This window comes from Bombina bombina, chromosome 5 (genome assembly GCF_027579735.1).
Source record: "Bombina bombina isolate aBomBom1 chromosome 5, aBomBom1.pri, whole genome shotgun sequence".
NCBI lineage: Eukaryota > Metazoa > Chordata > Amphibia > Anura > Bombinatoridae > Bombina > Bombina bombina.
In genome coordinates this window covers 538,927,658-538,939,896 of record NC_069503.1, presented here as the reverse complement: position 1 = coordinate 538,939,896, position 12,239 = coordinate 538,927,658, and the positions used below count along the sequence as shown (strand labels likewise).

The following is a 12,239-nucleotide window of genomic DNA, read 5'->3' as shown; positions in this document are numbered from 1 at the left end:
AATATATATATATATATCACAAAACAGTTATATAAGGGGGACACTAATATGAGATGTAAATAATCACAAACAAAAAATTCTGAACTTTAAGGATACAGAAAAAAATCCACTCCAATATACACCTTCTGCAACACTTTCCAAACGAACGGAGAAAGAAAGGATGCCTCATGGTCTAGTATTCAGAATAAATAGTATACATTTTAGAATAACAACAAGCACCAGTGTGACGCAATATCTGTGTGCTGGATATTCTCAGTTACCCAGCTGTCTGTGAAACTCTGCAGATTTCAATCTAAATACATATCAAACTTTAAGCCGTGGAATGGTATACATGGTATACATATATAAAAGACAAAATATGCATGACTAAATGATGTGTAACACGTTTCTATGCCTTTAGAGAGATCATTGGTTATTTCATCATGTGAATGTTTGTAACAAAACAAAAAAAAGAGAGAGAAATTGTCTCCTGAATTTCATTTAGAATCATACATTAACTGATTCCAGCCTCCAAAATTTAAAAATACCTTTATTTTCTTATTACAGGATCCATAGGAAAAAGATATAACATTTCAGGCCTACTATAGGCCCTTAATCATGACTATAGTAGGCCTGAAATATTACAACTTTTTTCCTATTGGCTCTTTTATAAGAAAATAAAGATATTTTTTTAATTTTTGAGGCTGCAATCAGTTCATGTATGATTCATTGGTGAAGAATTGGCAGTCTGGGATTCCGTGCTCCAGTATTGTAAGTTTGCTGTTTTCCACTTTATTGAAGACTTTCATTATAGGACAGCCTCATCCTTTCAGCCTGGTCATGAAGTCTGGTTGTCATCTAAAAATATCAAACTGCTGTATGCCATAGACAAATTGTCCCTGCAAGATTGTGCAGTAGATTAATGTAGTCTCCTTTAAATAGGAATTTTCACCCTGTGTCAATGTCTTAAACATTCTTATAGCACCATAAAACATGTTGAGATCTGTGCATATCCTAAAATTAATTAAGTAAACATAATTTGTATTAAAAAAAATGTTTAAAAATTGCTGGCAAGTATTTTAAAATTTTCAAAAATAAGAAAAATTAGTTACATAGCTATGCTGTCTGGAGAAGTCTGATCCACCTCCCCTTATCAGTGTTTAGCATTATAAACACAGGCATTGTATTTCACAGCAGCTTATTTGCTTCTAGGCATGCTCCAGCAGATAATGAATGTTAAAATCTTGTATTCTACCAAAGCAAAGGTAGATATAGATACAGACATATAAGGAATTGTGTGGGGGGAGTTAGAGCTGTACAATTCAGAAACTTAAAAGAAAGGGATAATGGTGAGGCACTGCAGTATACATTTGCAGATAAAGTAATTAAAGTACTATCCCAACTTGTTTTATGTCCCATTAATGTCCGTATGTTAAAATCAGTTATCAGAGAACAACTGGTACTTGTTTATTTCCAAGAATCATTACCTTGTTAATTGCAGTGGTAAAGCCCAGAAAAGAGGACCTTCCAAAGAAGTCCACACTCCTTTTTGTGTTTGTGTCTTTTTTACTCAGTAAAGTTAGCCCCTAGGCGCCCAAGACATCCACCTCAGAGGGGTGGTACTGTAAAGCCCCACCATTTGTATAACTCAACAAGCGTCCTCTGAACTGTGACACAGCTTCCACGTGGCCTCTTCTTGGTACTACTCATACCAAACATAATCCGTAAAGTCATAGGCTGCCCCCATTAACCTGTAGCACCAACCTGCAAGAAGTACTTTTGAATATCATGGCTTTCTGTAGAGTTTTGTTAAGGTGGGCAACACTGCCAGTCCTCACCATTTACTCCTGTTTCAATGCAAACTCCTTTTTTAGTGTAAACTGAAGTTCTTATGTTGGCACATGATCTGGTACAAGTTTTTGCTTCAATGCAACAATAATTTCCTGGGCAAAACAACAGTTCTAGTATTATCTGCTAATCTTATATACACTCCAGTTCCTGTGCAATGTCTATATACTTCTGTTTCTTGTCTACAAGTGTTACAGTCTGGCCTAGCTAGTCCTCTGTAAGCAGGAGCCCAGCTTTAAGGCTAAAGGCTGTGACACACTGCAAGCAGAGCGACGCGCAGCGTGTAGATGCAGCTGTGCGCGCTCAGTGTGTCTTGCCTTTTCATCTCTGAGCACTCTGCTGCGTCAGGACGCATAGCTGAGCGCTCAGAGATGAAATATTTGAACTTCAGAAGCGATGCGACACGGAGCGAAGCAGCTGCTTCGCCTCGCGCTGCATCGCTTGCAGTGTGTCACAGCCTTTACACACCCGATCATATTTTGCTTAACATTGCACATGGATATGTTTCATTCATTTATTGGCATGAAAATAAAAGGAACTACAAGGAATAGAATTCATGTAATAACATTAAACACACATTCTTTTCTTTCATTATTCAGACAGAGAATATAATTTTTAAAAAGTTTCCAATTTACTTCTATGATCAAATTTGCTTTGCTTCTTTGTTGGAGAGATATCTATATAGATAGTGTCCACATGCATGAAGAACTACATGACAGGAAATAGTGCTGCCATCTAGTGTTCTTGCTAAAGTATAACATAGTTCCAAAACTGCCATATACTGCTGCAAACACATGCATGTTCCTGAGCTTACCTTACTGCTTTTCAACAAAGGATAACAAGAAAACGAAGGAAATTTGATAATAGAAGTAAATTGGAAAGTTGTTTAAAATTGTATGTTCTATCTGCATCACGAAAGACAATTTTGGGGTTTTATGTCCCTTTAATGCATCACTTGCTTGCCCCTTTAATGATCTTTAGAGGGTGCTAAAAGTAGATTTGATTTTATATTTTTATATATTTTGCCCTCAAAAACACATGCAAACAACCAGACACCCAAGCGATAGACTCTTGCAGTATATTTGTGTATTCCAAAAATGATGTTATCACTTTATGGTTAGATTTATTACAAGTTATAAAGTTCAGGCAAACTTTTTTTCTTTATTTTAATTTCATGTGATTTCTAATCTTAGCACCGTGTAATCAATCCTGAACAAGAATGCATGATTGTTTTTTCCATACAAATGCAATTTCACACATATTGAAGGAAGATATTTTATATCTATTTCTGGTTGCAAACATGGCAAAAACTAAACAAACAAAAAAATCCCACCAGGTTTGCACTCATTAGCGTTAATCTCTTTGCAAGTGCTTTGGAATATGAGAATGTGCGGCCAGATCGAGCTGTTGACAGAAACATGGTGTAAAGACACAGATAAATGTATGAGGTATTTTTTGTGTGGAGTTTCGATGAGTGAAAGATCACTTAATATGTTTATTAACTGCATAAATAATATTAACGCTTAATACAAGGGAAAATAACATATATAACCTATATAATAACTATAGAACTTACCTGCCCATAGGAGTTGTTATATTGTACAGCTTCCTAGCAGGACTGGCTATTAAAGGAACAGTAAACACATTTTAGTTATGAGTAATGAAACAACTTTGCAATATTTTTTCATTACTTATTTTATCTATTTTTTTATGTAATTTAGCTCTGAAAATAGAGCAATTTTTAACTCTCAGAAATGTACCCTGCTGACTTCTTAAGGCTCTAACTCTGCTACATATCTCAAAACCGTCTCAACTGCAAAACCATCTACTTTATCCTAACTTTATTATGATAGTCACAAACTTTATAGGGGTCGATTTATCAACCCGTCAATGCATCTGTTTCCGCGCGAGCCTTCAGGCTCGCCGGAAATAGGAGTTAAGAAGCAGCGGTCATAAGACCGCTGCTCCTTAACTCGTCTGCCACCTCTGAGGCGGCAGACAGCAATCAGCCCAATCGGATACAATCGGTTTAATTGACACCCCCTGCTAGCGGCCAAGAAATGCTTGTGCAATGATAAATGCAGGCAGTGTATGCTGTCGGCATTTATTGATATGCGCGGACATTAGTAAATCGGCTGCTGACTAAAGCTCAGATCGGCTCCTCCAAATAAGGTAAATGGGTGGCTAGTTTGGCTACTGAAAATAATTACAGTAAAAAGGATGTTAATTTGTTTAAAAATATTAAAGGGACAGTCTAGTCCAAAAGGATTCATGATTCAGATAGAGAATGTAATTTTAAACAATTTTCCAATTTACTTTTATCACCAATTTTGCTTTGTTCTCTTGGTATTCTTAGTTGAAAGCTAAACCTAGGAGTTTCATATGCTAATTTCTAAGACCTTGAAGGCCGCCTCTTCTCTCAGAGCATTTTGACAGTTTTTCACCACTAGAGGGTGTTAGTTAATGTGTGTCATATAGAGAACACTGTGCTCACGCATGTGGAGTTCAGGTGAGCCAGCTCTGATTGGCTAAAATGGATGTCTGTCAAAAGAACTGAAATAAGGAGGCAGTTTGCAGAGGTTTAGATACAAGGTAATCACAGAGGTAAAGAGTGTATTTATATAACTGTGTAGGCTGTGCAAAACTAGGGAATGGGTAATAAAGGTATCTATCTTTTTAAACAATAAAAATTCTGGTGTAGACGGTCCCTTTAATACTCGGTTGACATGGTATTCTATAGCAACATAACATAAATGTCTTGTAATTACAAGTCCCTTTTATTTTGATGTTTAATGTAGGATCAAGGCTTTATTTATATACATTTGATGGTCAGCTAAAAACATAACCCTAAGCCTATTCTACTAACTCTAGTAACTGTATATAAAATAGAGAATTAAAGGGACACTGAACAAAAAAAAAATTATTTTGTGATTCAGATAGAGCATGCAATTTTAAGCAACTTTCCAATTTACTCCTATTAGCAAATTTACTTCATTCTCTTGGTATCTTTATTTGAAAAGCAAGAATGTAAGTTTAGATGCCGGCCCATTTTTGGTGAACAACCTGGGTTGTTCTTGCCGATTGGTGGATAAATTCAACAACCAATAAACAAGTGCTGTCCGGAGTGCTGAATCAAAAAATAGCATAGATGCCTTCTTTTTCAAATAAAGATAGCAAGAGAATGAAGAAAAATTGATAATAGGAGTAAATTAGAAAGTTGCTTAAAATTGCATGCTCTATCTGAATCACAAAAGAAAAAATTTGGGTTCAGTATCCCTTTAAGAAAACAAATAAAAATATTCTCCAGTGAACAATGAGAATTAATTAATGTAGAAAAGTCATTCTAAATTAGTCATTCCTGTGGAAGCAATTAATCAGGTTTAGTCACTAAAAATGAGTCCTGACCTAAAGCAGTGGTAGACAGTGCAGCAGATTGATATTTTAGATGCAATTAGCTTAACTTTATGAAACCCACATTTTTTTGTTTTATGATTCAGACAGAGCATACTATTTTTAAAAAGTTTCCAATTTACTTCTCTTATCAAATTGACTTTGTTCCCATGATATTCTTTGTTGAAGAGATACATAGCTAGGCATCTGGAACATTACATTGTAGGAAATAGTGCTGCCATCTAGTGTTCTTTTTCAAACGGATAACATTCTAGCAAAACTGCTGCCATATAGTGCTACAGAAATGGGCGGGCCTCTAAGCTCATGTCCCTGGTAGTCAACAAAAGATACCAAGAGAACGAAGAAAAATTGATAATAGAAGTAAATTAGAAAGTTGTTTTAAAATTGCATACTCTATCTGAATCATAAAATATTTTTGAGGTCTTTCATATCCCTTTAAATGTTATTGTACTTACTGAGTGCCATGTTTATTACTGGGTTTGGTCAAGTCTAACTAATGAGGTACTATTAGTGAAAAGTCCCTTTTACTAAGCTTACGGTATGAAGGGGATTGTCAAAGATCTAGAGCTATGGTGCTATGGCTCTTAAAATGTTACATATATATTTATATACACACAACACATATTATATATATATATATGATATCTTTTTCTAGTTCCATAACAACATGTCAGCTCTCCAATTTTCAATATGTCTCCTCCATTTCTATATAAATGTTTAACCCTTGCATTTTATACACCTAAGATGGTACCACCCTTGACTCAGATAATGGATCATTTGCAAAGGGAAAAAGTCTAGACAGCTGGAGACTTTGATCTATGAACTAACATATTATTCCATCTGTCAAAAGTTCAACCGATTAAATTCAATTTCACAGAATTTAAAATTAGACTTTTACTGTGAATCTAATGTTAGATATTTTGTTTCTTTGTATAATTTACAGATATTATTCATGGTAAATTGCACACACACAGTAAAGAGATACCGCCACAAGGAAATTTTCATTTTTGTGCTATAGGTCAGACTAGAAATAACTATTATTTAATGCTACGTGCGCTAACATAGCTGTATGCCAATAAAAAAATAACAAATTATATTTAGCTACGTGCAATTCATTTAAAAATGTATTAACATTGTTTTGTTTTTTTTAAAGAAATCGGCAGCTGATGGAAAAAGACAGGAGATCATTGTCTTAGATTCTAAAAGGAGCAATGCAATAAATATTGGACTTACAGTTTTACCTCCTCCAAGGACTATTAAGATGGCAATTTTGAATTTTGATGAATATGCACTTAACAAGGAAGGGATAGATGTAAGTATTCCTGACCAGTCTGTGGTTGAACATTTTATAGATTGTGTAAAGTATAATAAATTCTTCTTTCTTTTTTTTTTTTACCCTTTATGTTAGATGAAGAGTGTTTTCTGCATGTCATTGTCAATGTATTGATAACGTGTAAAACCAGTGGTTTGTTTATTTCTAGCTGCAGTATTTACTTTAAAGAATATTCACTTTCTAAGTTTACTTATTAATTTAAACTTGGTCCTCAGAGACAATATTACGTCTCTACTTGTGAATTAATGGACCAGAAAATACAGTAGATTTGCATAATCAACAAATGAATAATAAGACAATACAATAGCACTTAGTCTGAACTTTAAATGAGTAGTACATTTATTTGTTGACAAATTTCAAAATTTCATCTATTTCCACTACCCCTGTAGCATGTGACAGCCATCAGCCAATCACAAATGCATATACGTATATTCTGTGAATTCTTGCACATGCTCAGTAGGAACTGGTGACTCAAAAACTGTAAATATAAAAAGACAGACCATGCAATTATAAACAACTTTCCATTTTACTTCCATTAACAAAATGTGCACAATCTGATACATGAAAGTTTAATTTTGATTTGAGTGTTCCTTTAAGTGGAAATTCTAATGCAAAGTTTGCACGCTTGAAAACAATAACTGTCTACCCCTGCAAATGAGTTAAACACATATTTATAGTTCCACACAGGAGCTGCAAGCATTGCAGTGACCAAGCAGGACATGGATGGTCAGCCAACAGGGCCGGCCTGTGAATAAAAAGCAGCCCTGGAAAATTTGGAGACCAGCCCTATTTTTCATTGAGCCAGTAAAAAAATGTGCACGCCCAATTTTTCTCAAAGGAGATTACTGGGATACTCCATCCCCCCAATTTTTTTAAGAATTAAAATATATATTGTATTAAACAAAAGTGCCAGATTATTGTTATATAGGCACCCTACAACCCAATTGCATCTATTAATCACCCCTTTAAATTGTAGCTTTCCAGTCCTAGCTGCTTCAGCCCACCAGGAAATCTCCTGGTATCCTGTTGGGCCAATCCAGCATTGTCAGCCAATTACATTCACTTTTATGTCCATTTTAGAGCATTCATAGGTAATTTAAAAAGGAGTGTATTTAGTAAAAGAGAGACCTGTAATATTGATGTATTGGCCTAGCTCAGCAATAGCACACAAAGATCCACCTTTGGGTTAACAGGACTAATTTACTGTATTGGATTCATATAAATTGATTTCAATTTATTGTATTTTTTATCATTAGTGTTACCTGTATTTGCAATTTTTAATTATAAGGTTAGTGTGCACATAACATTTGTTTTATATTAATGATGCTATTATTAGCATAATATTAGATTGTTTGTTTTTAGATACCTGGTATTTATTTGTATACATTTTATATAGTGTTATAAACTGTATATATATAGATCCATGGGGTAGATTTATCAAATGCTGGGTGGACATTATTCTCTGCAGTGAATCATGTCCGCCCGGCATTGCTAAATGCAGACAGCATACGCTGTCTGCATTTAACATTGCACAAGCATTTCTGGTGAAATGCTTGTGCAATGCTGTCCCCTGCACATGCGCGGCCAATCGGCCGCTAGCAGGGGGTGTCAATCATCCCAATCGTATCTGATCGGGCGGATTGCTATCTGCCACCTCAAAGATAGCGGATAAGTTAAGAAGCAGCAGTCAGAAGGCTGCTTGGTAAATATACCCCATTGTCTGAAGCGTTTAGATAAGGTGAAATACTTTTTGATATATAGAAATATGTATTTATGAATAAATAGATTGGGCTTGCGCACGAGTATGGGTGTTTTTTTCCCACTTTTCACGCTACATTGAATACTTTAGCACGGTCACGATATTCTAAGTTCGGGCTTGCTTCTAGCTGATTAAACGCTCTAGCATGAGCAATTAATTAATTAATTGCATTAATTTTTTTTGTAAATTGTGGACTTTCCAATTTGCTGTTAAAACTGGAAGTGCAGACTCCCGAACGTAACACTGCCATATTCCATGCAGTGATTGGTTGAACAGTCTAGTGACCCATTTAGTCACTAAATAGTCTCATCAGAGAAGGAGACCTCATTTAAAACATGGCGACACCCATTGCTTTATGATGCTAAAACTTTATGCTTATTTGTCCAATATTTAAACAACTAATATAATTTTAAATACATCTGCATATTATCCTCTGGCTTTGAGTACACAATTCTATCTAGCATTGATTTCATGTTTACTGTCCCTTTTAATGCTGCTTTTTTTCATATGGATGAAAGACATTTACTGGAGTAAGACATCGCTTTGACCACAATCCTGTGAACAAAACTTTATTTAAAAATAGCACATCCCCCCCTCATAGAATATTTCTTACGTACTTATTGTCTTTGTAATCTTCATATACATGTCTTTCACCCTCTCCCTAATAACATTTGAAAATCTTGCTGTGCAATGTGAAGCAACTCTGCAAATGAAACAAGGGAATTAGACAAACTTGTTTCACAACATCTTTTTGTGTTCTCTTCTACAGAAACTGCTAACAATGATACCCACAGAAGAGGAGAAACAAAAGATACAGGAAGCTCAGTTATCAAACCCTGATATCCCCTTGGGCAGCGCTGAGCAGTTTCTTCTTACGCTGTCGTCTGTAAGTGAGCTCTCTGCTAGACTTCATCTGTGGGCTTTCAAAATGGATTATGAGCTGGCGGAAAAGGTATTATGAGTTTACTATATGTGTTCAAAGTAATGAACTATGCTTTTATATTTCAGGTTACGTTTTTCAAATGTTCTTAAAGAAAATATGAAATTAAACTAAATACTTTTAATTCATTGTATTGAAAGCTATTGCAGAATTGTCCTTTCAAAAGGGCTGGTCTGTCTCTCTAGCCACAGTGAGGTTGATTTTTTCTGCTTCCTCTTATTTACAAACTTATTCTAAAACCAAAACTACAGACAATTTAAGTATAGGTGGTGGTTTCATCAGGCAAAGGAAGATATTTCAATAAAGGTAAAAGAGCTATTTTTAAACAGTGTAAGCCTAGATTGTAAGTTGAGCATTACTAATTGCACAGGGTGCACTATCAATATTACAACCCGGCGTTAAGAATAGCTCACAATGGTTACATTTATTAACCAGAGAATGTAAGCGCAGCCAACATTTTTGTTTAGCAAACCCTATAATTTCAATAGATAGTACTAACATCACTCAAATTACAAGTGGTGAGTTAAGTGTAGCATGTGATCTATTTGTAGCATGAGTATATATGTGAATGTGTGTGTACATATGTATGTGTATGCATGTATGTACACACACATATACATACACACATACAAATCACATACACATACATATATATATACACAGTATATGTGCAGAGAGGGAGGCATAGGTTCACCAAAGGTTCCAATCGATCACTGCTTCTTCAAAGTTAAAAGATATATAGCACTGAAATGTTGTATCCATACACCGTAATACAAAGTGTAGATACTCACAGTATAGATTGAGATAAATGGCTCCTCATGTGTTCAGAGAAAGGTTTCACTAGCTTTTTCATAAAACGCAGCTTTATTTTTCCCAATGTGTTTCAACGGTCAGTACAGTCTTTTTCAAGAGCATTCACAAATAATTTGCTTTACAAACATAGCATGTTTGTAAAGCAAATTTTATGAAAAAGCTAGTGAAACCTTTCTTTGAACACATGAGGAGCTGTTTAACTCAATCTATACTGTGAGTATCTACACTTTGTATTACGGTGTATGGATACAACATTTCAGTGCTATATCTTTTCACTTTGAAAAAGCTGTGGAATTACATCCCAGTGAATCGATTGGAACCTTTGGTGAACCTGCGCCTCCCTCTGCACACACATATCAATTGAACAGCCCTTGGGAGAGACTGTGGGAAGGCAGCGGCTCTAAAAACCAGAAGGGAGTAAATATCTGTATTATATACCTTTCTTGAGATATATATATATATATATACATGCACCTTTGAGCCCTCCCCAATTCAACACCTTGTTGCGCGCATTCCCTAACATTAGTGCACCACTTGTAATCTAGACCTATGTGAGTTGTGTTCTTCACATTACAGTGACACACTATGGGCTAGATTACAAGTGGAGCGATAGATTGCGTTCACGTGCGCTAGAGTTATTTTTTTTGTGCTCGTTTTACGAGTTGAAAGTAAAAAGTTTGCACTCTCATGTTCGCAAAGTCACAGTAACAAATAGACTTTGAGAAGTCGCAAATGTGCAACATCACATTCCACCATAGACTTTAGTGGAGCCGAAAAAGTTTAAAAAAACGTAACTCCCACAAGTCGTGCAAACACGATCATGGTTATTTAAAGCGCAACATAAGAAGATAATATTACATATTTCATAATCCAATGTTCTGCACATAACAGAATATGAGAACTAGGCATATATGCATATGCTTCCACCACATCCTCATCTGAAACAAAATGGGTTTTCTAGGAGTGCAACTTTCACTGTGTCCTTTTTTTTTTAAACACATAATAAAAGGAAGTCATGAGTTTAAAACTAAAATGCTCTAACACAGTGGTTCTCAAACCAAGTGACCTTAAGGCCCGATAAATTTTAGCTGGACGTGTCCAGGACCCTGTAGTGTATATATATATATATATATAGTGTAAGTGGGGGAAAACATATTTTTATTGGTGTCAGTGGGCTAGTATCACTTAACTGTGGTGTTGAGGTCCAGTCCTATCTGCTCCTTTCCCACCCTGTCCGCCCACTGAACTGTTGCTACATGTGCACAATGCACACGCACATGTGCGCTGGCACTTTGACAGGCCTGCCCGTTTTTTCTTCTGTGTGGAATGGCAGGCCTGTCACAGCTTGCAGTGGGGGCAATTCAGGTCGTGGCCCACTAGAAGGGCTGTCAATAAACTAGAATGTCGCGATAAATTACTGATATACTATGTGTTTATAAAAATATATATTTATATCTCTTTACTATTACATAAAACCACAAAAATGACTAATAGCCATGTGCAATATAGATCTATTTGCATTTTTTTAATATATAATTATTGGAAAACCCATCTAGAAAAATGTTTCAGATGTGAGTAGTTTTGTCTTTCTATCTATTAATTTATTGTTCTTGTTTTCTTATGTTATATTTACAGGAGATAGCCGAGCCACTTTTTGACCTGAAAGAAGGAATGGACCAGTTAGAGAACAACAAGACGTTGATATATATTCTTTCAACCTTGCTTGCCATTGGAAATTTCCTTAATGGAACAAATGTAGGTATCATATTGCTTTATAAAATACCAGATTACTAGTAGTAAAGTGTCTGTTCATCAAAAGTCATGTAATTAAACCAGTTATTCATCCAGCAACTTCTCCATGTAACCTTAATTTGGTCTTTAAGCTTCCATTTGAACCTCTGAAAGTTTAGATTCCAACTTTTATCAAGTTCTTTTTCTTTTAATTATGTCTTCAGCCAGAAGATTGTCTGATCTTTCAGCTTTATCTTATAAACATCCTTTCCTGATTTCTCAACAGGGCAAAGCATGTTTTTTAACCAGCTATTCCTTTCTTCCCAAAGTAGTATCTACAGGCACTATCAGTCAAGAAATTCTGGTTTCCTCGTCCTATGAAAGTCGCAAGGCATATTTGATTGTGGGGAAGCAACTCCCTGAAT

The 12,239-nt window shown here is 35.4% G+C and overlaps 1 protein-coding gene across 4 annotated transcripts in view; it reads left to right on the top strand.

Moving 5' to 3' along the window:
• Positions 1-12,239, top strand: part of FHOD3 (formin homology 2 domain containing 3) — a 463,343-nt gene that overhangs the window by 418,204 nt on the left and 32,900 nt on the right. For all 4 annotated transcript variants that reach the window (XM_053714485.1, XM_053714483.1, XM_053714484.1 and 1 more), the window contains 3 exons: positions 6,392-6,550; positions 9,100-9,282; positions 11,719-11,838. In XM_053714485.1, coding sequence (XP_053570460.1) covers positions 6,392-6,550; positions 9,100-9,282; positions 11,719-11,838 — 462 coding nt within the window. The remainder of the gene's footprint in view (positions 1-6,391; positions 6,551-9,099; positions 9,283-11,718; positions 11,839-12,239) is intronic.